Below are 23756 nucleotides of genomic sequence, written 5' to 3' on the forward strand. Positions count from 1 at the left end.
GGGCCAGCCTCTGCCCATCACCCTCCTGGGGCACTGGGGGAGGTCCCACTCCAGTCAGACTGTGCTGGGGTCATGGGAGCAGAGGTGGGCAGGATGGGGCTCTGGCCTGAGACCGCCATCTCTCTTCCTTAGGTGACCCTCGAGGATGCAGGAACTGTTAGTTTCCAGGTGGGCTCGTGTCGCTCTGAGGCCCAGCTGAAGGTTGTCACAGGTGAGCAGCCTCCTCCCACCCCTGGGCCCCCAGCTCCTGGGTGTCTGTTTCTCTACTTGGGTGGTGTGGCCAGAAACCTGAGCCTTCTGGCAGTGGTCTTGTCTTGGGGAGGCAATTTTCCACCTGCTGATTGCGAGAGGACTGACCAGGGAGGCCACTAAGGTGGGCTGGTGAGGATGGGCTTGAGGAATTCTGGTGTGTGGGGTCCCTGTGTGCTGTCTGCACAAGGTACCACTGGGTGCAGCATCCCCGTCTAGGGGGCTGCCCCCACCCCAATACCTGGCTGCTCTGGGCCTGGGCCCTTAGGCAGAGAGGCAGGGCCTATTTCCACTATGTGGTGACTCCTGTGGCACAGATCCGTCCATGCATGCCCACAATGAACACATGTGCACACCCAACAGATTCCCAGGTGCTGATGCAACAGCACACCTGTGACACGTGTGGTTTTGGGTGTAGCATACGTGGCCCCAGGTACACAAACAGGATTTAAGAACCTTCTTTTTGGGTTGTACCTTGTCCTCACCTGGTCATTTCTGAGTGCATGGCCCTGAAAGCCCCTTACCTGCCATCCTCCTAGTTTTTATACTCGTCCTGTCCATCGCCCAGCCATCCACCATCTGCCCATCTTCTCAGCATCCATCTACCATCCATTCACCATCCATTTATCCATCCAGTATTCTCCATCCACCATCCATCTAACCACCCATCCTCTATCCACCCACTGTCCATTTTGCCATGTAACTATCTGTCCGCTGTCCATCCAACATCCATCTACTATCCAGACATCCTTCCACCATCCATCCATTCATTCATCCAGTGTTCCACGTCTGTCCATCAATCCATCCATCCACTCACTGTCCACCCAACATCCATCCACTCATCATCTATCCACCTCCATCCATCCATTTATACATCCATCATTCATCTTCTATCCCTTCATCTCCCCGTTTCTCTACCATCCATCCATCCACCGTCCACCCACCAACCATCTATCTATCCATATATTTATCCACCCACCCATGATCCACCCCATCCATCCATCCACCATCCAACCGTTCATCTGTCAACTATGTGCTATCCATGTATGTCTACCCACCACCCATTCACCATCCATCCATCTACATCCAACCTCCATCTACCAATCTATCCATCCATTTCATCTACCATTCATCCATCAATTGATCATCATTCATCATTCATCATCCATCATCCATACACCACATACCCCCATCCATCATCCACCTATCCACTCACCCACCATCCACCCTTCTGTCTGTCCATTCATTCATCTGTCCGTCCATTCGCAATCCATCCACCACCCACCTATCCCTCCATCAACCCTCCAGTTATCCATCCACCTATATACCCATCCATCCATCCATCCATCCATCCATCCATCCATCATCCATCCGTTCATCACCCACCATCCACCTTGAGAGGAATCAGATATGGCTTTGCTATCAGGGACTCCAAATCTACTGGGGAAGTTGGACCTGGAGACAGAGTGTGTCCTGAGTCCCAGGTGCTTCAGGGGTTGGGGAGAAGTGGTCGGCTCGTGGCCTGTACAGCTGGGAAAGGCTCCAGAGTATAGTGCCCTCGGGTTGAGTGATGGGAGAGCGGCAGTATCCCGGATGTCCTGAGCAGGGCCAGGACAGGAAAGGCTTCGTGTTCATCGGGGGGGGGGGGGGGGGGTGTGTGACGGGGAGGTATGGAGCTGGGCTGTGCCCTGGCCTCTCTTTACCAGGTGTCCCTAGTCAGGGTGAGCTGGCTTATGTACAGACACCAGGCCATGGCCCTGGGGGAGGGCTATGGATGGGGTTGGGGTGTGTCCCCGGCAAGCCTGGGGACTGTGCTGGATACGGTAGTGCAGAGTGAGACGCAGTCAGATGTGCACTCTCAGGAGAGGGTGGAGGGGCAGGTGGTGTGCTGGGCTGGGCATTGATGGTGCATTCACAGGAAGGGTGTGGGAGGCTGTTAAGGGGGGGCCTGGCCGGGGTGGGTACACAGAGCAGGCAGTGGTTGCATCTGGGAAGCCCCTGAGCTGGAGCCTGCTCTGTACAGGGCAGGGGGCAATTGCCACATGGCATTAGGGCTCCGGAATATTAGTGCCAGAGGGACCTCAGAGGGCAAGTAGACAAACGACCCTGTGGGGATGGCAGAAGCATCTGCTTTCACTCTCCCAGGGGCAGAGGGCTCACTTCCCAAGGCAGACCTCCACTCTTCCAGAGCAGTGGGCCCCTGGACTCTCCTCCCCACCCCCACCCCAAAGATGGCAGCCATGCAATCTTTGTGTGTTCTGCCTTCTGAAAAGGGTGTTGATGCAGGTCATTCATCTCCTTTGTTGAAACCAGATGTGTTCTGAACAGGGTGTTGGGTGCAGAGGGGCGAGCCGGCCCTCCAGGAGTAGCTCTGGGGGGGTCTCCACATCTCTGAGCAGAGAGGGCCACTGGCCCCAGTGGATCTCTAGACCTTAGCCCCAGGATGGGCCCTTGGACCAGGGTGCTCTGAAAGGTGCATCCCAGGGCAGCCCCGTGGACCCTGGGCATCCCAGCCTCCTTTTGCCCTCTTGCACAGAGGCAGCACCATGCCTGGTACGTGGCTTGCAGAATGTGGACGTCTTTGCGGGGGAGGTTGCCATGTTCTCCTGTGAGGTGTCCCACGCAGGTGGGCCAGAGGCCCGCTGGTGGCTGGATGGCACCCTGCTGCAGGATGGTCCCCAGAGTGCCATCTCCGTGTGTGATGGGACCTTCCACTCCCTCACGCTCTCAGGCCTGGGGGTCGCCGACTCAGGCATCATCACCTACCGTGCAGGGCCCCTGGTCTCCACGGCCAAGTTGTTGGTCAAAGGTATTGGCCAATGGGACTCCATCCTGGGCTGGCGCTTCTGCACCTGCTGTCTGCACACACTTCCTGTGGGCTCCTGGGGTTGGGGTCAGGGATTGGGCCCCAAGATGCAGCCTGGATATCATACCTCTCGTGCTGTGGGTGGGCAGTCAGGCTGCCATCCCCACTCGTGGATGAGCAGGCTGGCCTTGGAATGGTGAAGCTGGACACTGACCCCATGCCCACCTGCTTGCAGGACCCTGAGCACTGCTGCCTGCCTGGTCACCTCCCTCGGGTGCACACCTGGAGGGCAGCCTGGAGGCAAAAGCAGCCTTCCTGGTCCTGGTGGCCTGCACTCTCCCTGCTTGGGCTGCTTCTCCTGCTGTGGGCTTGCTCGGGCCTTGTGCCCTTCTGGGGAAGATCTAGCTATTGGGGAGGACAGTGGGCTGCCAGGGACCCCCACCTCAGTCCTCTTCCAGGAAGGGTGCCAGGAACTCCTGGGATGGATGGCTGGTGAGGTTTGTCTGGTGTGCTAGCTGCAGGCCTCCTCTGCATTCTTGCAGGATAAATGTGGACACTCACCCATGTCTGAGGGGCGAACCATTTCTTGAGTAAGATTTTGGCAGGTGGAGGCGGGATGGCAAGCCCCGGAGGCTGGCAGTGAGGACCCTGGAGAAGGGGCAAGCTAAGCTGGGGGTGCCACATGGCCCAGTGGAGTACGTAGACTCTGTGCAGGGCCCTAGTGCTTTCGGTAGGGATGTTGTGCCCGATCGTCTCTCCCAGGGGTGTCTCTGACTGTGGGGAGGTGGAGACTCTAGGCAGCAGTGGCCAGAAAGGGCCCAGCCTGGGTGGAGGACAGTGCCATCTGCCATGGTGGGGAGGCACGTTGGGGCGAGGCTTGCCCCATGGAGGGCCTTGGGTGGCCATGGCAGATCCCCCTCCCAGGGCAGCCCCTTGCTTGCTTGCTGCTAAGCCGTTGAGAGCAGAGGGCGGGTGGGCCGCAGCCATGTCGCCCTGGCTGATGCGTGCCTGGTCGGCTGACAGATCCCACAGTGGAGGTGGTGAGTGCCATGCAGGACCTGGTGGTGGAGGAGGGCTGCCCGGCTGAGCTCCTCTGTCAGTACTCGCGGCCCGTGCAGGCCACATGGAAGATGGACAAGCAGGAGGTGCAGGCGGATGGGTGCCGTGTCATCATAGAGCAGGACTGGACCGTGGCCAGGCTGTCCTTCAGGCCGGCCTTGCCCTGCGACAGTGGCATCTATTCTTGTGAGGCTGCAGGCACCTGCGTGGTGGCCCTGATGCAAGTGCAAGGTGAGGCCACCCAGCAGGCCGCCCCGGCCCAGCGCCGCTTCGGCGAGGCTAGGGTGCCATCGTGGGGCAAGGGCAGGTGTGCCAGTGCCGTGTCGGGTGACCCCACTAGAAGAATGAGCTCCCAGCGGATGACCCTGGAAGAGCTGCTGGGCCCTGAGCTCACCTGCCTAGACCCTGCCCCTCCCTAAGCAGCCTGAGGGCAGAGTGGACGGCACTGGGCTGAGCTCCCAGGTCCTGGGTTCAGATCCCAGCCCTGCTCCTTCTCAGGCAGGCCACCCAGAAGGCACTCCCAGCCCTCTGAGCAACAGGGCAGGGGCACGCTTTGGGGGGCCATAAGCAGGGTACAGTGGGCTGGAGCCCCTGCAGGGAGGGGCATCCTTTTGCTGTGGCCACTTCCTGTTGGGGCAAATCTGAAGGGCTCGTGGTGGGAGTGAGCTGGCGGGTGGAGGACGTCCCCTAGGGAGGCAGGAAAGCATGGTGGGAGCAGGGGGAGGCCTGAGGGGGGCAGGGGCCAATTGTGGATCTCTGGGGCAGGACCCAGTGAAGACTATCAGTTGTGCTGTGTGGAGAAGAGGGTCTGGGATGCAGGGAAGTCAGTTCTGTGATGAGAGCAGCCCCTGGGGTAGGGAGGGTGGCTGAGAGAGGGCTGTGGACAGGCCCTGTGCCCCTCTAGATGCCCCCCTTCATCCCTGAGGCGCCTGTCTGGAGAGCGCACCCCTGCCCACAGGGCTTGTGGACTCCCACTGGGTTGGGAGGCAGCATCAGGGCTGTGCAGGTCCGTCTGGGATGTGTGCCCCACAGAGCTGCTGGGGCCCTGGGCCTGGACGAGGCCCGGCTGCCCCTGTCCTGGCCCCTGCCTGCCCTGGCTCACCCTCCGTCCCCCTCAGCCGGCTCCCTGTGGTCCCCACACCTCCCTCCTTCGTTCCCATCCTGGCGGCTCCTCTTGTCACTCCTGCCCGGACACCTCTCCTGCCTGGCCCAGCCATGCCCTCCTCAGTGTCTGCCTCCTCCAGACGCCCCACCATGACTGCACAGCTGCAGTGCAGGAGGCCCGTTGTGGGAAGGGGTGCTAGGGAGAGGCAAGAAGTGTGGCCGGGCTTGGAGCTGGAGCTGGGGCCCGGCGTGCCCAGTCCTCAGCCTGGAACCATGATCTATGTGTACAGGAGGGTCGGAGGGAGACTGGGAATGAGGGAGGAGGTCTGCTGATCCTCCCAAATGAGGGGCACAATGCACCGAGCTGGTAACACGTTCGGGCCGGGGCAGAGGGGGACGAGAGGAGAGGGGGCTGCTCCCAGAGCCTCCTACACCAGGTTTCAGCCAGTTTCGGCCCCGACAAGTTTCGGGTGCAGGGTCTCCCCATTGCTGGCCCTTTGCAGCATGGGCTTGGGGCTTGCCCACACAGCTGTGCAGGCGCCCGGAGCCGAGGAGGCCCGGCTTGCTGAGTCGCTCTCTCCCCGCAGCCAAGAACACAGTAGTGCGCGGCCTGGAGAACGTGGAGGCGCCCGAGGGCGGCGAGGCACTGTTTGAGTGCCGGTTGTCGAGGCCCGAGGTGGCCGCCCACAGCTGGCTGCTGGACGATGAGCCCGTGCACACCTCCGAGGACACTGAGGTGGTCTACTTCGAGAATGGCCTGCGTCACCTCCTGCTGCTCAAAAACCTGCGGCCACAGGACAGCTGCAGGGTCACCTTCCTGGCAGGGGAAGTGGTGACATCGGCATTCCTCACCGTCAGAGGTTAGTGGGGTGGGGTCAGGGGAGGCCACGGGGACATCAGGGTCTGGGACCCCTCACACAGAAGGCCGCCCACTCTGTGTAGGTGGACATGCTGATCTCTGACACCCCGCCGACCCTAGGTGGGCCACCTCCTCTGCTAGGGGGCGGGAGGAGTGCCGGGGTGGCAGGACCGGTTGTGTGGGGGTGTCCGAGCTGCCCCCAAAGGCCTCCCCTCAGACGGCATGCTCATAATCCCCTCGCCCGGGCCACCCTCGGCCCATGTGCTCACGCCCCCCCCCATCTTCTCCCCACCCTGCAGGATGGCGCCTGGAGGTCCTGGAGCCCCCACAGGACGCTGCTGTGCCAGTAGGCGGGCAGGTGCGTTTCAGCTGCACGCTCAGTGAGGCGGTGCCACTGAGCGAGGCGACCTGGTACATCAACGGGGCCACCGTGCAGCCAGATGATGCTGAGTGGACTGTCACCGTGGATGGCAGCCACCACACCCTGCTGCTGTGTGCTGCCCAACTGCACCACGCTGGCGAGGTTACCTTTGCGGCCCGCGACGCTGTGGCCTCCGCGCGGCTCACCGTGCTGGGTGGGTGGCTTGTGGCACTTGCTGCAGGCTGGTGCCAGGGCTCTCCTCTGGGCTGGGTGGGGGGCAGTAAGTTCCAGCCCTGGAGACTGCTTAGGACTTTCCATGGCCACCGCTCTGGGTGGGCTCTAGGTACATGAATCCACTCTCTCAAATACAAGGGGTTTCTGGGGGGTGGTCTGCCCAGCACTGACACTGCACCCCAGAATCACACCCTAGGCCAGCCGGAACTGTGGACGCCAACTGGGACCACCCCTGACTGCCCCATCCTGCAGGCCTCCCTGACCCTCCAGAGGACGCAGAGGTGGTGGAGTGCAGTGGCCGCTCTGTGACGCTGTCCTGGGTGGCACCTACCAGCGATGGAGGGGGCGGTCTCCGTGGCTATCGGGTGGAGATGAAGGCAGCAGCCACTGGAGAGTGGCAGCTATGCCATGAGCTGGTGCCTGGCCCCGAGTGCATAGTGGACAGCCTGGCCCCTGGAGAAACCTACCGCTTTCGTGTGGCAGCCGTGGGCCCTGCGGGTGCTGGGGAGCCTGTATACCTGCCCCAGACAGTGCGGCTTGGTGAGTCACAGCCCTGGCCCGGCTGAAGGTGGGTCCAGCCAGGAGTGCTCAAGGCCTCCCCAAGGGGGGCGGGGGGCAGGGGTGAGCCCTCGCTGACGTGCCCTGTCCCTGCCTGGGACGCTATTGCCATCAGAGCCCCAGGATCATCCATCTGTGGCCCCCGTCCCTGAGAGCCGGCAGGTGGTCGCTGGCGAGGAAGTGCGTCTGGAGTGCCACATGGCTCAGGCAGGCGAGGTCATCTGGCTGAAGGGGACGGAGCCCATTCAGCCCAGTGGGCGCTTCCAGGTTCTCTGCCAGGGTCAGCAGCAGACGCTGGTGATCCAGGGCTTCTCAGCAGAGGACCAGGGTGAATACATCTGTGGCCCTGCCTATGGCCCCCCATCCACTGCAGCCACCACCTTCCAGGGTGCGTCCCGGGATCCAGCTTGGGGCGGGGGCAAGACCCTGGGGCATGGGGGCAGGCCAGCCCTGCTCCAGATGCACAGACAGGATGGGGCCCAGCTGCCTGTCAGAACCCGTTTCCCTCTCCGGCCACACCCCTCCCTGAGGGGGCTCCTGGCTAACGCAGCCTGTGGTACCCACTGCTTGTCCCTTAAGCCTACAGGCCCCTACACTCTGAGCCTCTCCATACTCTGAGCCCCACTGTGCACTGAGCCCTGCTGCTCTGAGCCCCCATGACCTCTGAATCCCCCAGCATTCTGAGCTCTCATGACCTCTGAGCCCCCCACCTCCTGCACTGATCCTCCTAGCCCTCTGAGCCCCCCACCTCCTGCACTGACCCCCACTGCACCTCCATGGACCCTGGCTGCATGTCCTGTGCAGGAGGTAGACTGAGGCATGGGTTGCTCAGTGGAGACCCAGAGATGGCCATTCAGAGCCTCTAAAACCTCGTAAATATAGTGCCCTCGGAGCTCTCAAGGGGCTCAGGCAGGCAGCAGAGGCCAGCGTAGGGGAACGGCAGCCGAGGTGGCTTGGAGTCCTGGCTCAGTCCCCACGTGGCCGACCAGCCTCCTGCTCTCCTCAGTGGTCCTGACCCCGGGGCCTGGGGCTGAGGCCCCCACGCAGCCCAGCCTGCCCCCCGAGGCCGCCCAGGAAGGTGACCTGCACCTGCTGTGGGAGGCCCTGGCTCGGAAGCGCCGCATGAGCCGTGAGCCCACCCTGGATTCCATCAGTGAGCTGCCGGAGGAGGACGGGCGCTTGCAGCGCATGCAGCAGGAGGTGGAGGAGGCAGCCCCTGACCTCTCTGAGGACTACTCTACGGCTGACGAGCTGGTGCGCACGGGTGAGGCTGACCTCTCGCACACCAGCTCTGACGACGAGTCCCGGGCGGGCACTCCTTCCCTGGTTACCTACCTCAAGAAGGCTGGGAAGCCCAGCACCTCACTGCTGGCCAGCAAGGTGAGCCTGCAACTTGACTGCCAAGGAGAGGAGGCTGGGTGTCTCAGATCTTCACCCTCATCCGTTGTCCATCCACACAGCACCATTCACTGTCCATCTGTCCATCTACTATTTATTTGCCTGCCCACCCATCCATTACCCACCCACCCACCCACCCGTCCATCTCCCCATCTGCCATCCATTTATCCATACATCTATCTACCCATCTATAAACCATTTGTCCACCATTGTCCACCCATACAATCATCTGTCCACCATCTGTCCATCCTCCATCCAGTTATCCATCTATCCACCCATTCACCACCCACCCATCCACCCCTCTGTCCATCATCCATCATCCACACATCTGTCCATCCATCCATCCACCCATTCATCATCCATCCATCTATCTGCCCATCCACCTGGCTACTAAAACTTTTTCCTGAAGAGCTGGAACTGTCCTCTCCATGGCATTTCTCACAACCCTGTTATTCTCTGTTTGGGTGACTATGTAAAGTGATTCACAGGAGGGTGGGCTTGCTTTTTGGCAGCAGGGGAGCCATTGGGCATCTGGCCTCAGTGTACACGGTGCAGTTGCCAGCAGGCAGGAGGCACAGTGGTGTGCTGGAGCTAGGCATGGAGCTCGGGTGGGAGGCCCAGATTCTGCTTCCCACCCTGCTCCATGTGTCCTGCACTGCCCTTTCCCCATCTTCGACCTCAATTTCCCTACTTTACCGGTGCGCACAGATTGGGGCCCCAGCAGTCCCGTCTGGGAAGCAACAGAAGCAGCAGGAGCAGACGGGAGACCTGAGTGCCGAGGACCTGGGGGACCCATCCATGGACAAGGCGGCTGTGAAGATCCAGGCTGCCTTCAAGGGCTACAAGGTCCGGAAGGAGATGAAGCAGCAGGAGGGCCCTGTGTTCTGCCACACATTTGGGGACACTGAAGTGCAGGTGGGGGACGTCCTGCGTCTGGAGTGTGTGGTGTCTAGCAAAGCAGACGTGTGTGCTCGCTGGCTGAAGGATGGCGTGGAGCTGTCTGATGGCAGGCACCACCACATTGATCAGCTCAGGGACGGCACCTGCTCTCTGCTGGTCACTGGCCTGGGCCATGCCGATGCTGGCCACTACACCTGTCAGGTGAGCAGCAGGTTTGGCAGTGTGGCCCACAGCGCCTGTGTGGTGGTCAGTGGGACGGAGAGTGAGGCGGAGAGCTCCTCTGGGGGAGAACTAGACGATACCTTCCGCCGAGCTGCCCGGCGGCTGCACCGCCTCTTCCGCACCAAGGGCCCAGCCGAGGTTTCGGACGAGGAGATCTTCTTCAGTGCAGATGAGGGCTTGCCAGAGCCCGAGGAGCCTGGGGACTGGCAGACTTACTGTGAAGACCAGCACTTCGTGTACATCTGCTTCAAGGACCTTGCTGAGGCCCGCCGGGCTACCACCTGCTTCCGGCAGATGTTTGGCACACTGGGCATCGGAGTGGACATCAGCCTGTCAGAGGAGGGGCCCCGGGGGGTGGAGATGCGCATTAGCAAGGTGGCCCCCGTCCCTGCAGCACCTGTGGAACCAGCGCTCAGCTTGCTGACCAGGGAGGCTGGTGAGTCCGCAAGCTGCCTGGACCGGGCTCAGGAACGGGGAGAACAGGGCCAGTAGTGGTGACCAGGGTAAGCTGGCCATTCAAGGAGCTTGCTGGGCTCCAGGTTTGGGCTGTTTGTAGCCTGCTGAGCTGGCAAGAGCCCTGACTTGGAGTTAGTCAGAGCTCGATGTGAATCTGGGCTGTGCCTGTTACCAGCTAGTCCCCCTGAGGCTCTATATTCCCACCTGGGAAATGCTCGTGGGAATACTGACTTTCCAGAATTTCTTTTATCCCCCATGGGGATTCGAGATATAATCTGTATGAGAGATGGGCTCCATGTGGCCTAATCTGCATGGCATTCCCCACTCCAGCAACTAAAATTAATTTTAAAGCCATTTCACTGTTTTCTTGTATCACCCTAGCAACATCAGAGTGGGGTATCATTAGCATCACCTGTTAAAAAAATATCCCCTTGGAAATGATTTGGGGCCCCTCTCACACTTCCAGTGCTTGAACTCCCAGGTCACAAGGCCTTTGTCTCCCCTTTACCTGCTCTTTCTCCCTGTTGCCTGTCGGCTATCCCTCTGACCTCATGGTAACTTGGAAACTGGGCTGGTACAGAGAGGGTTCTCCTGGAGAATGGGGAGAAGCTGGCAGAGACAGCATTCTGTTTAGCTGCTGACTCTGCCAGCACCCCCCTGGGAATGGGTGCTGCGTACACCATGCATGTTGAACTGTTGGCAGCTGGGGTGGTTAGGGTAGGAGGGTAGCCCAGAGATAACTCCATGAACACCCTGCCTGTCCCTCCAGCCCCAGTGTTCCTGACTGAGCTGCAAAATCAAGAGGTGCAGGATGGGTACCCCGTGAGCTTCGACTGTGTGGTGACAGGCCAGCCCGTGCCCAGTGTGAGCTGGTTCAAGGATGGGAGGTTGCTGGAGGAGGATGACCATTACATGATCAGTGAGGACCAGCAGGGCAGCCACCAGCTCATCATCACGGCTGTGGTGCCAGGAGACATGGGTGTCTACCGCTGCATGGCCGAGAATAGCGTGGGTGTGTCCTCTACCAAGGCAGAGCTCCGCGTGGACTGTGAGTGCGCAGTCTGGGTTTGATGACCCCAGGGGGTGTGGCTCAGGGGCTCCCAGCTGGGAGGGGCAGTGCTGGGTGGGAGGATGACCTAAAAACCACTGGTCTTGGGCTGAGCAGGGTATGGGGCCTCAATGTGTTGCGGCCGATGTTGAGTTCTCTGAGAGCCCCCTGGGGTTGGGGTGGAGACTTTATCTCCTTGAGAGCCGTCCAGACTGGGGAGGAGCCTGGGAAGGTTTTGTAGGTGCCCCAGGCGATTCGGTCTTGCACCTGGTTTCTGGCATATAGCTCCTAAATCCCTTGAAATTGCCTGAGTGGATAAGAGCATGTTTCCTTCTAACACGGTGACTCCTGGCGGGCTCCTGGATAACTTCAGAACAAATGTGTCCATCTGGTCTTTGACAACAATGCAGAATCAGTTATGTAGAGGAAGGACAGAATTTTAAATTCCAGGGTAGGATTTCAAACGGTGCTGGAGTAATTGGTAGATGAATAAATGAGCTTCGACCTTATACAAAAATTAGCTCAAAATGAATTATATTTTTCCATTTAAGTAATGGAAAATATAAAATGTAAATATATTACATAATACAATACAAAAATATAAAACTATAAACTATAGAACTTTTAGAAAGAGGAGCAGATCCTCAGGACCTAGGGCTAGGAAAATACTTCTTGGACTTGACACTAAAGCAACATCCATAAAACCATAAAAGGGAAAATTGGTAAGCTGGACTTCCTCAGGTCAAAACTGTTTGCTCTGAGAAAGACCCTGGGTGGAGTATGAAATACTACAGCTGCAAAAAAATATCTGCAACCATATAGCTCATAAGAGACTTGTATCTAAAGTGTATATAAAGAATGCTCAACATTTAAGAGTAAAAAAAAATTTTTAATCCAGTTAGAATAGAGCAAAAGACATGTGCAGACATTTCATGGGATGGGACACTCAGAAGGCAAATAAGCACATGGAAGATGTTCAGCATCACTAACCACCAGGGAAGTGCTAAAAACCCGAGTGAGATGGTGCTGTACCCTTTCAGGATGGTTACAATAAAAAATGGCGATAACACCCAATGCTGGTGAAGATGCAGGGAAACGGTCTCACTCAGGCATTGCTAGTGGGACTGTAAATGGTACACTTGCCCAGGGAAAGGGTGCAGCAGTTGCTTATAAAACTAACCATGTTGCTACCATATGGCACAACAGTTGTCTTGGCATTTATCCCAGAGAAATGGAAACTCAAATTCAATAATATAAACTGTACCCAAATGTTCATAGCAGCTTCACTCCCAGTGGCCAAAAACTGGTAACAATTCAACTGTCCTTCAGTGGGTGAATGGCTACACTGGGGCATAGCTATTCTAGGCAATAGGAGTTGGCAAAGAATGTGTTACTGACATGTGCCGCAACTGTGACAAAATCTCATCTTATTCATGAAATCAAACAAACATATGAGTTCATGTGTAACATGAAATCTGAGCAAGGTTGAGGGATAGATCAATATCCTCTCTTGTAGTTATGAGAGAAGTGAACTTTGCCAGAAACTGATGAAGAATATATGGAATATCTGGATTATTTCTTAGAACAGCATGAGAATCTACCAAGATGTCAAAATAAAAGGGGAAAACAACTATTAAAGTGACAATAAGTCAGTTAAATAAGACATGATCGTGTATATTTACTCAAGTAGAGTCGAGCCTTGAACAACATGAGGGTTGCGGCACTGACCCCTTGTGCAGTTGAAAATTGCATATCATCTTTTGACTCCCCCAAAACTTAACTACTAATAGCCTGTTGTTGACTGGAAGCCTTACCAATAACATAAACACATTTCGTATGTTACATGTATGGTATACTGTATTCTAACAATAAAGTAAGCTAGAGAAAAGGAAATGTTTCTTCAAATCGTCACAAATCTCCAAAATTTTTCCAATATATTCATTTTTAAAAATCTGCATGTAAGCAGACCTGTGCAGTTCAAACCCATGTTGTTCAAGGGTCAACTGTAGTTCTGTTCCCATGGTTTTCATTCTGCTGTATCCATTTCCATCTGGTATCACATTCGTAGTCTGGATATGTTACAATTCTTTTCACTTTCTTATGTTGGGAAAAAATTGTTTTTGTATTTTGTTACATTTTTCTTCTTTCCATACTTTAAAGATGTTGCTCCATGGTCTACTAGCTTGTATTGTTTCTGCTGAGAAATATGATGCCATTCTTATTTTAAGTTTCTCTGTACGTAACTTTTATTTTGAGATTTAAAATTTTTCAGATATTTGCACACCATAAAACTTACCATCTCACAATGTACAGTTCAGTAGTTTTTAGTACATTCACAAGATTGTGTGTGTACTACCATCTAATTCCAGAACATTTCCACCATCTCAGAAAGAAACCCCATACCTGTAGGCCGTCATTCCCTCTTATTCCTTCCTGGAAGACACTAATCTAGTTTTTGTTTCTGTGGGTTTGCCTATCCTGGATATGTCCTATAAATGGAATCATACACTATGTGGCCTTTTGTGTCTGGATTCTGTTGCTGAGCTTGTTTCCAAGGCCCATTCATGTTGCAACATATCAGTGCTTTTTTCATTTTTAAGGAAAAATATTCCATTGTATATAGACTGTTCATCCATTCATTGATTATATTTATCCACTGGCTTTGGCCCTTTGAGTGATGCTGCTATGAACATTAGTGTATGAGCTTTTGTGTGGAGATGTGTTTTCAATTCTCTTGGGTATTTACCAGGAGCAGAATTACTGGTCATATGGTAACTCTATGGTTAGCTTTCAGAGGAATGGCCAAACTGTTTTCCACAGTGGCTGCACCATTTCACATGCCCACTGGCAGTGTGTGAGGGGCCCAATTTCTCCACACCCTTGCCAGCACTTGTTATTGCTCCTCTTTTTAATAATAGCTGTCCTAATGGGTATGAAGTGGCATCTCATTGTGATTATGATCTGCATTTTCTTAGTGACTTATGGCTTTGAGTGTCTTTTCCTGTGTTTTTTTTTGGATACTTGCATGTCTTTGGAGAAATGTCTCTCCAGATCCTTTGCCCATTTTCAAATTGGGTTGTCTTTTGATTTTGGATTATAAGAGTTCTTTCTTTATTCTGGGTACCTGATCCTTACCAGATATGTGATTTTTGAATACTTTTTCCCATTGTGTAAGTTGTCTTTTCACTTTCTCAATGGTGTCCTTTGACACACAAAAGTTTTTACCTTTTTTATATGTTCCATGTCTCTACTTCTCAAACACACGGAATATAGTTCTAATTTTCTTCTCTGCCGTTCTAACATCTGTACCAGTTCTGGGTTGGTTTCCACTAATTGCCCATTCTCCATATCTTGGGCTTGCCTTGCATGTCCAGTGTGCCTGACAGTGTGAATTTTGCCCATTTGAGCTAGATCCTTTGTATTTCTGCAGGCTTCTTGACCGGGTCCTGGAATACAGTGAGTTGCTCAGAGGCAGTTTGGTCTTTTGGGGTCTGGCTAGTGTGGTTTGTTAAGTGGGGTCATGGTAGTGCTCAGTCCTGGGCTAATCTTCTGCCTGTAGCAAAGCAAGATCTTCCCTAAGTACTCTGGCTGATGCCCTGTGGGTTGTGAAAGCTTCCAGTCCGAGTGGAAACAGACCCCATTCCAGCCCTCTTGCTCCTCTGGCACCATTTCTCCAGTCCTTGCAGCTGGCTCGTTCCATAGGTACACATGCCAGCCTGTGCTCTGCTGACCCTCAGGGAGAAGGCTCCATCTGGGTAGCTTTCCCTCCTCTGGGTTTCTGTCCTGTGGACTCCAGCTGCCTTCCACCCCCAGGACATTTGCTGTGTCTCCTCTACTCAGGGTCTGCCTTGCTCTGCCTCTGTTTCCCCTCCTGGGCCTGGAAACTCAAGGCAGGAGGCTTGGGGTAGTCACAGGGCCTACCATGTCTCCTGTCTTTCAGGGCTCACTGCTTAATGCCCAGTGACTTGAGAGCCATTCTGATAATTCTGCACCCAGTTCCTACATGTGGGTTCTTTCCCCACCACCAGGCAAGCCTGGACTCTGCTGCATGCAGTTATGTCATTCTGACCCTGCCTGCCAGGAATGACATGGGGCCCACAACCCAGTGGGACCGCCCCCACAGCAGAGGCCCAAGTCCAGGCTGTCATGGTGCTGCCGCCCAACCAGCTGGAGATCAGAGGTCCCCATAACCCTTCCCCAGGTTCCATTAATCCACTGGAGTGGTTCGCACAGCACTTTCCTTATTCGGTTAATGAAAACCGGTTTCCCTAGATCACCGGTTCATCATCAAGGGTGGGCCTCAAGGAATAGCCACACTGGAGACACACATGGGGCACAACTGTGGGAAGGGGCACAGAGATGCATGCCCTCTCTAGGGGCACCCCTGTCCTCAAATGCCCATGTGGTCCCCAACCTGCAAGCTCTCCAAACCCCGCCCTGGGTTTGTGGAGGCTGCATTACTTTGCTTGATTGATTAAATCACTGGCCATTAGTGATTGACAACCTCCAGCTCTTTCCCTCACCCTGGAGATTAGGGGTGGGACTGAAAAGTTCCAACCCTTTAACCCCATGGTGGGCCCCTGGCCACCAGCCCCCATCCTTGGGGCTTTCCAAGTTCACCTCATTAACATAAACTCATATGTGGCTGACAGGGACTTGTGAATATCAAGACACCTGTATGGCTCTCATCACAGGAAACCCCAAGTCTTAGGAGTTCTGTGCCAGGGACAGAAACAAAGACCAAATCATATTTCTTATGATTAATCACATCACCACACCCCCAGTTTCATGTATTTGTTTGTATTTTGGTGGTTTCAGGTGGGAGGTATCTTAGGGCTGCTATAACAAAATGCTGTAGACCAGAAGGTTTAAAGAGTAGACATGTATCGCTCATGGTTCTGGAGACTGGATGTCCGAGATCAGGGAGCCAGCCTCTCTCTCTCCCAACTTGCAGATGGCTGCCTTTTCCCTGTGACACTACCCAGGGACACAGTGAGGGCTCCCTGCCCATAAGGGCATGGTTCCCATCATGGGGCCCCACCTCCATGAGCCCATCTAAACCTACTCACCTCCCAAAGGCCTTGCCTCTAAACACCATCCTGTTGGAGGTTAGGATTTCCACATCAGAAATCTGGGGGTCCCTGACATTAATCTACACCAGAGAGTAAATCTTCTCCCTGTTCTCTGTGGTGGCTGGAAGTAGAAGCCCCTAGCTTTGCTTTTGAGGCCCCTGTATCCCAGCATGACAGGACTGGAAGGTGCTGCTTGCTAGTTAGAAAGCCCAGGATCACTCACTGGTATTTACAGTTTGCTAGGTGCTGTAGTTAGTTACAGGCCCTGAGACATAGGCTGGCGATGGGAGGGGCCACAGGATGGCCATGCCTCCCATGACTTCTGACTCAGTGGTACACATGACTCCCACGGATGGCTGTGCAGTGACAGCCAGGTGGCCTCTGGTTCAGGGTCCGTGTCTGGGCCAGTTGGGGTGCAGGCTGTGCTCCAGATTTGCTGTTTCCTCTCCAGTGACCAGCACAGATTATGACACTGCAGCAGATGCCACAGAGACCTCATCCTACTTCAGTGCCCAAAGCTACCTGTCCAGGTACAGGACGGGCAGTGCCAGAGGGCTGGTGGTCCCGGGCCCTGGGGGGGGGCGGTGCCAGCACAAACTGACAGAATCCAACACCTGGAGCCATAACCAGGCCAGGGCAGTCTCCTCCCAGCAAACAGGGGACCTCAGAAACCATCCACCCCACCAGGCGCTGGACCCCTTGCTGGTCCCCCTCATGACTGCCCTTCTCTGTTCTCCCTGCCAGCCGGGAGCAAGAGGAGTCCACCTCAGAAGAGGGGCAACTGCCCCAGGTGGTGGAGGAGCTGAAGGACGTCCAGGTGGCCCCTGGCTCACTCTCGGCCAAGTTCCAGCTCAAGGTGAAAGGTGAGGGGGAGCAGGACGTCTGGAGGCTGGGTGCCCACTGGTGGCATGGGGTCTTTGAGGGGCCCCCACCCTGGACCATGCGGCTGTACAGTGCCCACCAGGCGGTGGCCCTGTGCTGACCAGCCCCCTGTGACCCCAGGTTACCCAGCGCCCCGACTGTACTGGTTCAAGGACGGGCAGCCCCTGACTGCTTCCACGCACATCCGCATGACCGACAGGAACACACTTCATACCCTGGAAATCGTCACTGTGGCCCGTGAAGATGCCGGGCAGTACTCAGCCTACATCAGCAACGCCCTGGGCGCCGCCCACTCATCTGCTCGGCTGCTGGTCCGAGGTGGGTGCCGGGGTTCAGGCTGACATTCGTCCACACCCGGCTGGTGTCGTGCCCACACCTGGGCTGAGGTCCGTCCCCACCCAAGCTGACATCATGTCCACACCTGGGCTAATGTGTCCACACCAGGTCTGGCGGTCACCTCCCCTGCTTCAGGAGGCCCCGGGTGCTGGAGGCCGCGCACAGGAGCATGGCCCACGGGGCGCGGGTCGGTGAGGAAGAGGCTGCCCGCGGAACCCAGTGCCGCCCTTGGCGCTCCGGTGGGGCTGCGCTGGCTCCGAGGCTAGCGTGGGGTAGCATGCCGTAGGGCTGCGGGCTCTCCGCATGAATTCCTCGGCTGCTCAGCCCAGGTCTCAGGAAGGGGGCTGCGTGTAGGAACCCCGCCCCATCAAGCAGGCCCACTGGCCTGGGGGGGGATGGGGCACCTGCTGCAGCAGGTCTGACCTCTGTGCCTCTTTCAGGCCTCAACGATACTGAAGAGAAGCCAGCCTCAGGTGAGTGACCACTGACATGTTGGGGGGGGGCAGATGGAGGCCTGGGGGGTGCCCTGAGGGACACATCCCGCTGGCAGAGGGGAAGGGGAGCTGGGAGCGGACAGAAGAGGTAGAATCCCCGGCAGGGCAGGGAAGCCCAGGAAGAGGGGAGGAGAGCTGGATGGGACGAGGTGGGCGGGGCCTTGGGGACAGGGATGGGCCAGCTGAGCTGAGCGGGGCTGCGGGGACGTGGGGGTGGCGCGGGGCCGTCGGGGTCGAGAGGGTGGCCGCACAGGTACCCTTCACCGCCACCACATGCCTCCCCAGATGTGCTCCAGCAGCTGGCGCCGCCCAGATTCCTGGAGAGGTTCACCAACAAGACGGTCAAGGAGGGTGCCAGCATCACCTTCTCAGTGAAGGTGGAAGGTAGGCGGGCCTGCTCCCCAGGACTCCAGGAGGACGAGGCGCGCCCCACTCTCCCTGCCCCCGAGGAGGACACGGAAGGCCGCTCCCTCCCTGCCTTCCTTCCCAGCCCCCATCCCAGGGCCCCCTGGGAGGACAAGGCCCCACTCTCCCTGCCCCCGAGGAGGACACGGAAGGCCGCTCCCTCCCTGCCTTCCTTCCCAGCCCCCATCCCAGGGCCCCCTGGGAGGACAAGGCCCCACTCTCCCTGCCCCCGAGGACCGCAGGGAGGCTGGGGGGTCCCCATAGCTCCCAGTGACGGTCCCTCCGCCGTCTGCTCCCGCCTGCAGGATGCCCAGCGCCCGCCGTGCACTGGCTGCGGGAGGAGGCCGGGAGGGGCGTGCTGTGGATCGGCCAGGACACGCCGGGCTACACGGTGGCCAGCCGCGCACAGCAGCACAGTCTGGTCCTGTTGGAAGTGGGCCGGAAGCACCAGGGCACCTACACCTGCATCGCCACCAACAGCGCTGGCCAGGCCCTCTGCTCAGCCAGCCTGCAAGTCTCCAGGGGTGAGTGGGCGTGGCCACTGGGGGACACGCGACCCTTCCCTGGGAGCCCCCTGGCCAGCTCCCACCCTACCCTGGGGCCCTCAGAAGCCCCCTGCCATCCTGAGCCTCTGCTTCCTTGACCGCTCAGCCCCTCCCAGGCCTGCGGAGTGAGCACAGACCCTGTTCTCCCCGCCACCGAAGAGGTGACTGTGGGCCCCGGAGGGATGCCGGCACAGCCCTGCCAAGGGGCTCCAGGAGGACAGGGTGGAGGCCCCGGGGTATCCTGGGCAGGGTCCCAGAACCAGCTCAGAGGTGTGGGGCTCCCTTCTTCTCCCCGCAGTGCCCAAAGAGGTGGGGGTGGCAGAGGAGCAGACCGAGGCAAAGAAGGCCCTCATCTCCACCTTCCTGCAGGGGTGAGTGGGGCAACCTGGCCCTGGGGGACCGCTGCTGCTGGGGAGGGACTCTCCAGACCACAGCCCAGCTCTGCCGCTCCCAGGCTGTGTGGGACAGCATCCCCTTCTGTGCCTCAGTTTCCCCATTGTAAAATGTGGGCTTTCACTGTGGGGTCCCAGCCCACTGTCCCAGACCCTTTTACTGTCGGGCCCCTCAGCACATCCCCTTCCCCCTTCAGGACCCAAGCTGTCTCCACCCAGATGTCAGAACCTGCAGGATTCCCCGACCTTGCTGGGCAGAGGAAAGGTTTGTGCTGGATGGGTGCACGTCTGTGTGATGCGGGGGTAGCCGAGACCCGGGTGCAAGTGTGGGGTGTGGAGGACTCTGCCCAGACAGCAGGACCCAGGACTGTGGCCCCAGAAATGCCTGCTTGCCAGCTCTGGGCAGGGGGCTCCCCCACCACAGGCCTAGTGCTGAGCTTTAGTTGCTCTGGGGGCCGTTGCCGAGCCTTGTGGATCAGAGAGCCTGCAGGGACCCCTCGGCTGGGCCAGCCCTCGGCTCAGAGCTCGTGTCCGCTGGTCTGTGTGGGTGCCCAGCCCAGGTGGGGGAGGCTGCTGAGCCACAGCCGGGTTGGGGTGAGGTCTGGGTGGGGGGTGGCCAGCAGGATCTAGTTTGTCCTGGGTTTTCCCCATGCTCTCAGCTGGGTCAGCCCCTCCATAGCTCCCAAATGGGCACCATCCCCCACTCCCCCATGTCCCGCCACTTCCCTGCTGCCTGCGTGGGGGCTCCCCGCATCTGGGAATATTTTTAACTTTTTCATGGAAAATATCAAGTCTGCACAGAAGTAGCAAGCAGGGTGCCATGTGCTCCGCCTGCCAGTTGTCCACCTTTGGGGTTACTTCTTAGCTGACCCCCACCCCAGGCAGCCCTCATTCACCCTTAACCCCAATCCCTGCTAAGCATTTTGTTTCCATGTGCTGACTCCAAACCAATCACAGCCACTGGGGCTGTGAGCCCCCAGCCCTTGGGCCACAATTTGGGGTCCTGCCCCCTGCCTTCAGTGTCCACACCCGCCCTTATCGCCCACTACTGTGCTGCCCCCTGTCTCCTCGGAGTCCCTTCCTAGACCAGCGGCCAAGCGGCCAAAGGACTGAAAACAGCACAGACTGCTTCACGGCCAGCCCCACTCTCCTCCCAGTGTGACGGCCGGTCTGGGCCCTGTGACGTGGCTCTCACTGCCCTTACCCACCTCCTGGTGTCCACCTGGCCAGTCAGTGTCCCCTGACCACTGGGTGTCCCCTCTGCCCATACCCTGCTTCCCTGTGTTGGCCCCCTTGGTCACACCTGGGCTCTGTGCCCTTGAGCCAATGGGCCCTGCTCCTGGTCAGCCTCCCTGTGTCCAGTGGCACTGGCCCTAAGTCTGTGTGTTTCTCAGCAACTTCAAGCCCCTAGCCCAGGATGGGCCTGAGGGGTGCTCAGGCACATCTGTGGGGTGCGTGGCCAGCTAAGCTTGGGCCTGGCTCCCAGGAGAGCCCCTGGCTACAGAGGGCCGCAGCCACTTGTCCCTGGCTGAAGTGGGCACGGAGGAGTTCCTGCAGAAGCTCACCTCGCAGATCACAGAGATCGTTTCAGCCAAGATCACGCAGGGTGAGCACAGAGCCAGGTCAGGGTGGTACTGACTGAGCACAGCCCTTTGCCCTGGGACCAAGGGCCTCACACGTGCCCTGTGCTCCCCAGCCAAGCTGCAGGTGCCTGGAGGAGGGGACAGCGATGAGGAGTCCAAGACACCGTCTGCATCCCCTCGGCATGGCCGTTCACGCCCCTCCTCCAGCGTCCAGGAGTCATCTTCAGAATCAGAGGATGGGGACTCCCGGGGCGAGGTATGGGGTTGGGATGGGGACCGACAAGGGGGCAGTTGGGGTGGAGGGTCATGGGACACACACCTACATGGTCAACATCACCACCAAGACCCAGGACATCCCGGCACCCCAGAGATTCCCCACTGTCCCCTTGGGGTGGCTCCCCAGCCCCCTAGTATGATTTCCCTCAGCAGACTTCTCAGGGTGGCTTTTTTCCCCCCCAGTTAATGCCAGGGGCCCTGTAATCTGGGGCCTTGGGAGGCCCAGCTGGTGCCCTTTTGTTCCCCTATCACCTATAAGGTATTTGGGGGCTGTTGGGGCTTAGGGAGGGAGGCCTGGCTGGCCCCTCTCCATGTCCCTCTCCCCTGAGGGGTCTTTGGGGGGCCACTGGGGCTTAGGGAGTCCTGGCTGGCCCCTCTCCATGTCCCTCTCCCCTGAGGGGTCTTTGGGGGCCGCTGGGGCTTAGGGAGGCCTGGCTGGCCCCTCTCCATGCAACTCAGCTCCCTGCCTCCCAGATCTTTGACATCTACATGGTCTCGGCGGACTATATGCCGCTGGGGGCTGAACAGGATGCCATCTCGCTGCGGGAGGGCCAGTATGTGGAGGTGCTGGACTCGGCCCACCCCCTCCGCTGGCTCGTGCGCACCAAGCCCACCAAGTCCAGCCCCTCTCGGCAAGGCTGGGTGTCCCCTGCCTACCTGGACAAGCGGCTCAAGGTACCTGGACGTGCAGGATGGGGGTCCCCCGGAGTGTTTTCCCCATGAGGGTAAGAGCCTGATTGCTACCCTCCCCACTTTTCACCAGCTGTCACCTGAGTGGGGGCCTGCTGAGCCCCCTGAGTTCCCCGGGGAGGCCATGTCTGCGGATGAGTATAAGACAAGGCTGAGGTGAGGGGTCAGGAGACAGGGGCCAAGTGGCAGTTGGGGTAGACTTGTGGGGGTGCCTTCCCTCCACCCTCTGGCCAGTTTGTTCTGAAAGTGGGTGGGGGACTGCGTGTGAAGAGGAGGTGCCCCCCCCACCCATTCAGCAGCTGAGCTCTTGGGTCTGCTCTTCACTGCTGTTCCCCAACAGCTCTGTCATCCGGGAGCTGCTGAGCTCTGAGCAGGCCTTCGTGGGCAAGCTGCAGTTTCTGCAAAGCCACCACATGCAGCACCTGGACCACTGTCCCCATGTGCCCACAGCTGTGGCCAACCAGAAGGCTGTCATCTTCCGCAATGTGCAGGACATCAGCCACTTCCACAGCAGGTGAGCCAGTGTATGGTCGGGACAGCTGAGGCTACCCTAAGCAGGCCCTGAGTGTGCACATGCATGTATAAACACACACACACACTTGGACATGCACATGCTCACACACACATGTACATGCACACACACATACACACATACTCAGACACAAATGCTTGGTTATAGGTACACTGACACACACACACAGGCTTGGACATGCAAATACTTGGCCAGCACATGCATGTGTACACACATACACACATGCTTGAACACACAGGCACATGCTCACACATATGCATGCACACAAACGCATGCATATACATATGCATATGCTCACACATGTGTATACAGACACATGCACATATACTAGGCATGCATATATGATGATACATGTATTTGCACACATGTGGAGATACCACACATGCACACCCATGTGCACATTGCATATACATGGATGAACCTTTGCTGACTTGATTTACCCAGTGGCACACCACACCCCTATACAAGGACACACACATGCCTAGGAACATGGATGTGTGTACTTGGCATATCACACATGTCCCTGCAGTACACCTATTTGCTGCAACCTGTAACACAGGACACTCTGAAAACTTGGGCACACATACACTACACATGCAAACCTGCACTGAATTGCACACCTTTATGTGCATGTGTTGCATGTATACACACGTACAGCTGTGTGTATATGCAGTTCTTGGCATGCCTGCCCATGGCACGTGTGCACACACATGTGCATGCCTTCACCCACTGCACACAACACGCCCCCACAACCCAGAATATTCCCACTCCCAGGAGCCATGGGAACCTGGCCCTGGGCAGGAGCCTGTCTCCCAGCCAACTGTTGTGTGTCACTCTCAAGGGTCCTGGTATCGGCCCTCACCCTGTCCCACTGTACTCTCCATGGTAGCTTCTTGCAGGAGCTGCAGAACTGTGCCACAGATGACGATGTGGCCATGTGCTTCATCAAGAACCAGGTGGCCTTTGAGAAGTATCTGGAGTTCCTGGTGGGCCGAGTGCAGGCTGAGTCGGCAATGGTCAGCACTGCCGTGCAGGAGTTCTACAAGGTGCCCCTGCCTGTGCCCCCCTCCCTGTCTCAGTGCTGGCCTCTGGTCCTGCGATCATCTTCCCTGACCCTGCCTGGGCCCCTCATGGCCTGCCCCGACCCTGGGCCCTGGGCTTAGTGAGAAAAGCAGGTGGAGCCCCCAAGCTCCGTGCTGACCTCTCAGTGATACAGTGGGCAAGGATGATACTGGCCCGCAGGGGAGGGGCCATGTGTGTTCCTGGGACCTGACCACCAGTTCTCAGCCTCAGTG

At 57.5% G+C, this 23756-nt stretch overlaps 1 protein-coding gene across 20 annotated transcripts in view; it reads left to right on the forward strand.

Moving 5' to 3' along the window:
- Nucleotides 1-23756, forward strand: part of OBSCN (obscurin, cytoskeletal calmodulin and titin-interacting RhoGEF) — a 152475-nt gene that overhangs the window by 99043 nt on the left and 29676 nt on the right. For 17 of the 20 annotated variants that reach the window (XR_008993394.1, XM_057490836.1, XM_057490838.1 and 14 more), the window contains 24 exons: nt 133-211; nt 2786-3058; nt 4079-4345; nt 5806-6078; nt 6377-6652; nt 6925-7212; nt 7346-7618; nt 8237-8610; nt 9337-10186; nt 10976-11254; nt 16778-16856; nt 17071-17189; nt 17329-17526; nt 17985-18017; nt 18324-18422; nt 18749-18967; nt 19287-19359; nt 19578-19645; nt 20867-20986; nt 21077-21219; nt 21714-21914; nt 22003-22085; nt 22270-22443; nt 23351-23507. Coding sequence is in view for 19 of the 20 variants with exons in the window: in XM_057490836.1 (XP_057346819.1) it covers nt 133-211; nt 2786-3058; nt 4079-4345; nt 5806-6078; nt 6377-6652; nt 6925-7212; nt 7346-7618; nt 8237-8610; nt 9337-10186; nt 10976-11254; nt 16778-16856; nt 17071-17189; nt 17329-17526; nt 17985-18017; nt 18324-18422; nt 18749-18967; nt 19287-19359; nt 19578-19645; nt 20867-20986; nt 21077-21219; nt 21714-21914; nt 22003-22085; nt 22270-22443; nt 23351-23507 (4998 nt within the window). In the remaining variant the exon portion in view is untranslated. The remainder of the gene's footprint in view (nt 1-132; nt 212-2785; nt 3059-4078; nt 4346-5805; nt 6079-6376; nt 6653-6924; nt 7213-7345; nt 7619-8236; nt 8611-9336; nt 10187-10975; nt 11255-16777; nt 16857-17070; nt 17190-17328; nt 17527-17984; nt 18018-18323; nt 18423-18748; nt 18968-19286; nt 19360-19577; nt 19646-20866; nt 20987-21076; nt 21220-21713; nt 21915-22002; nt 22086-22269; nt 22444-23350; nt 23508-23756) is intronic. The other 3 variants (XM_057490847.1, XM_057490853.1, XM_057490854.1) reach the window with 1 other exon arrangement.

The sequence above is a fragment of the Manis pentadactyla genome, chromosome 13 (genome assembly GCF_030020395.1).
Source record: "Manis pentadactyla isolate mManPen7 chromosome 13, mManPen7.hap1, whole genome shotgun sequence".
Lineage (NCBI taxonomy): Eukaryota > Metazoa > Chordata > Mammalia > Pholidota > Manidae > Manis > Manis pentadactyla.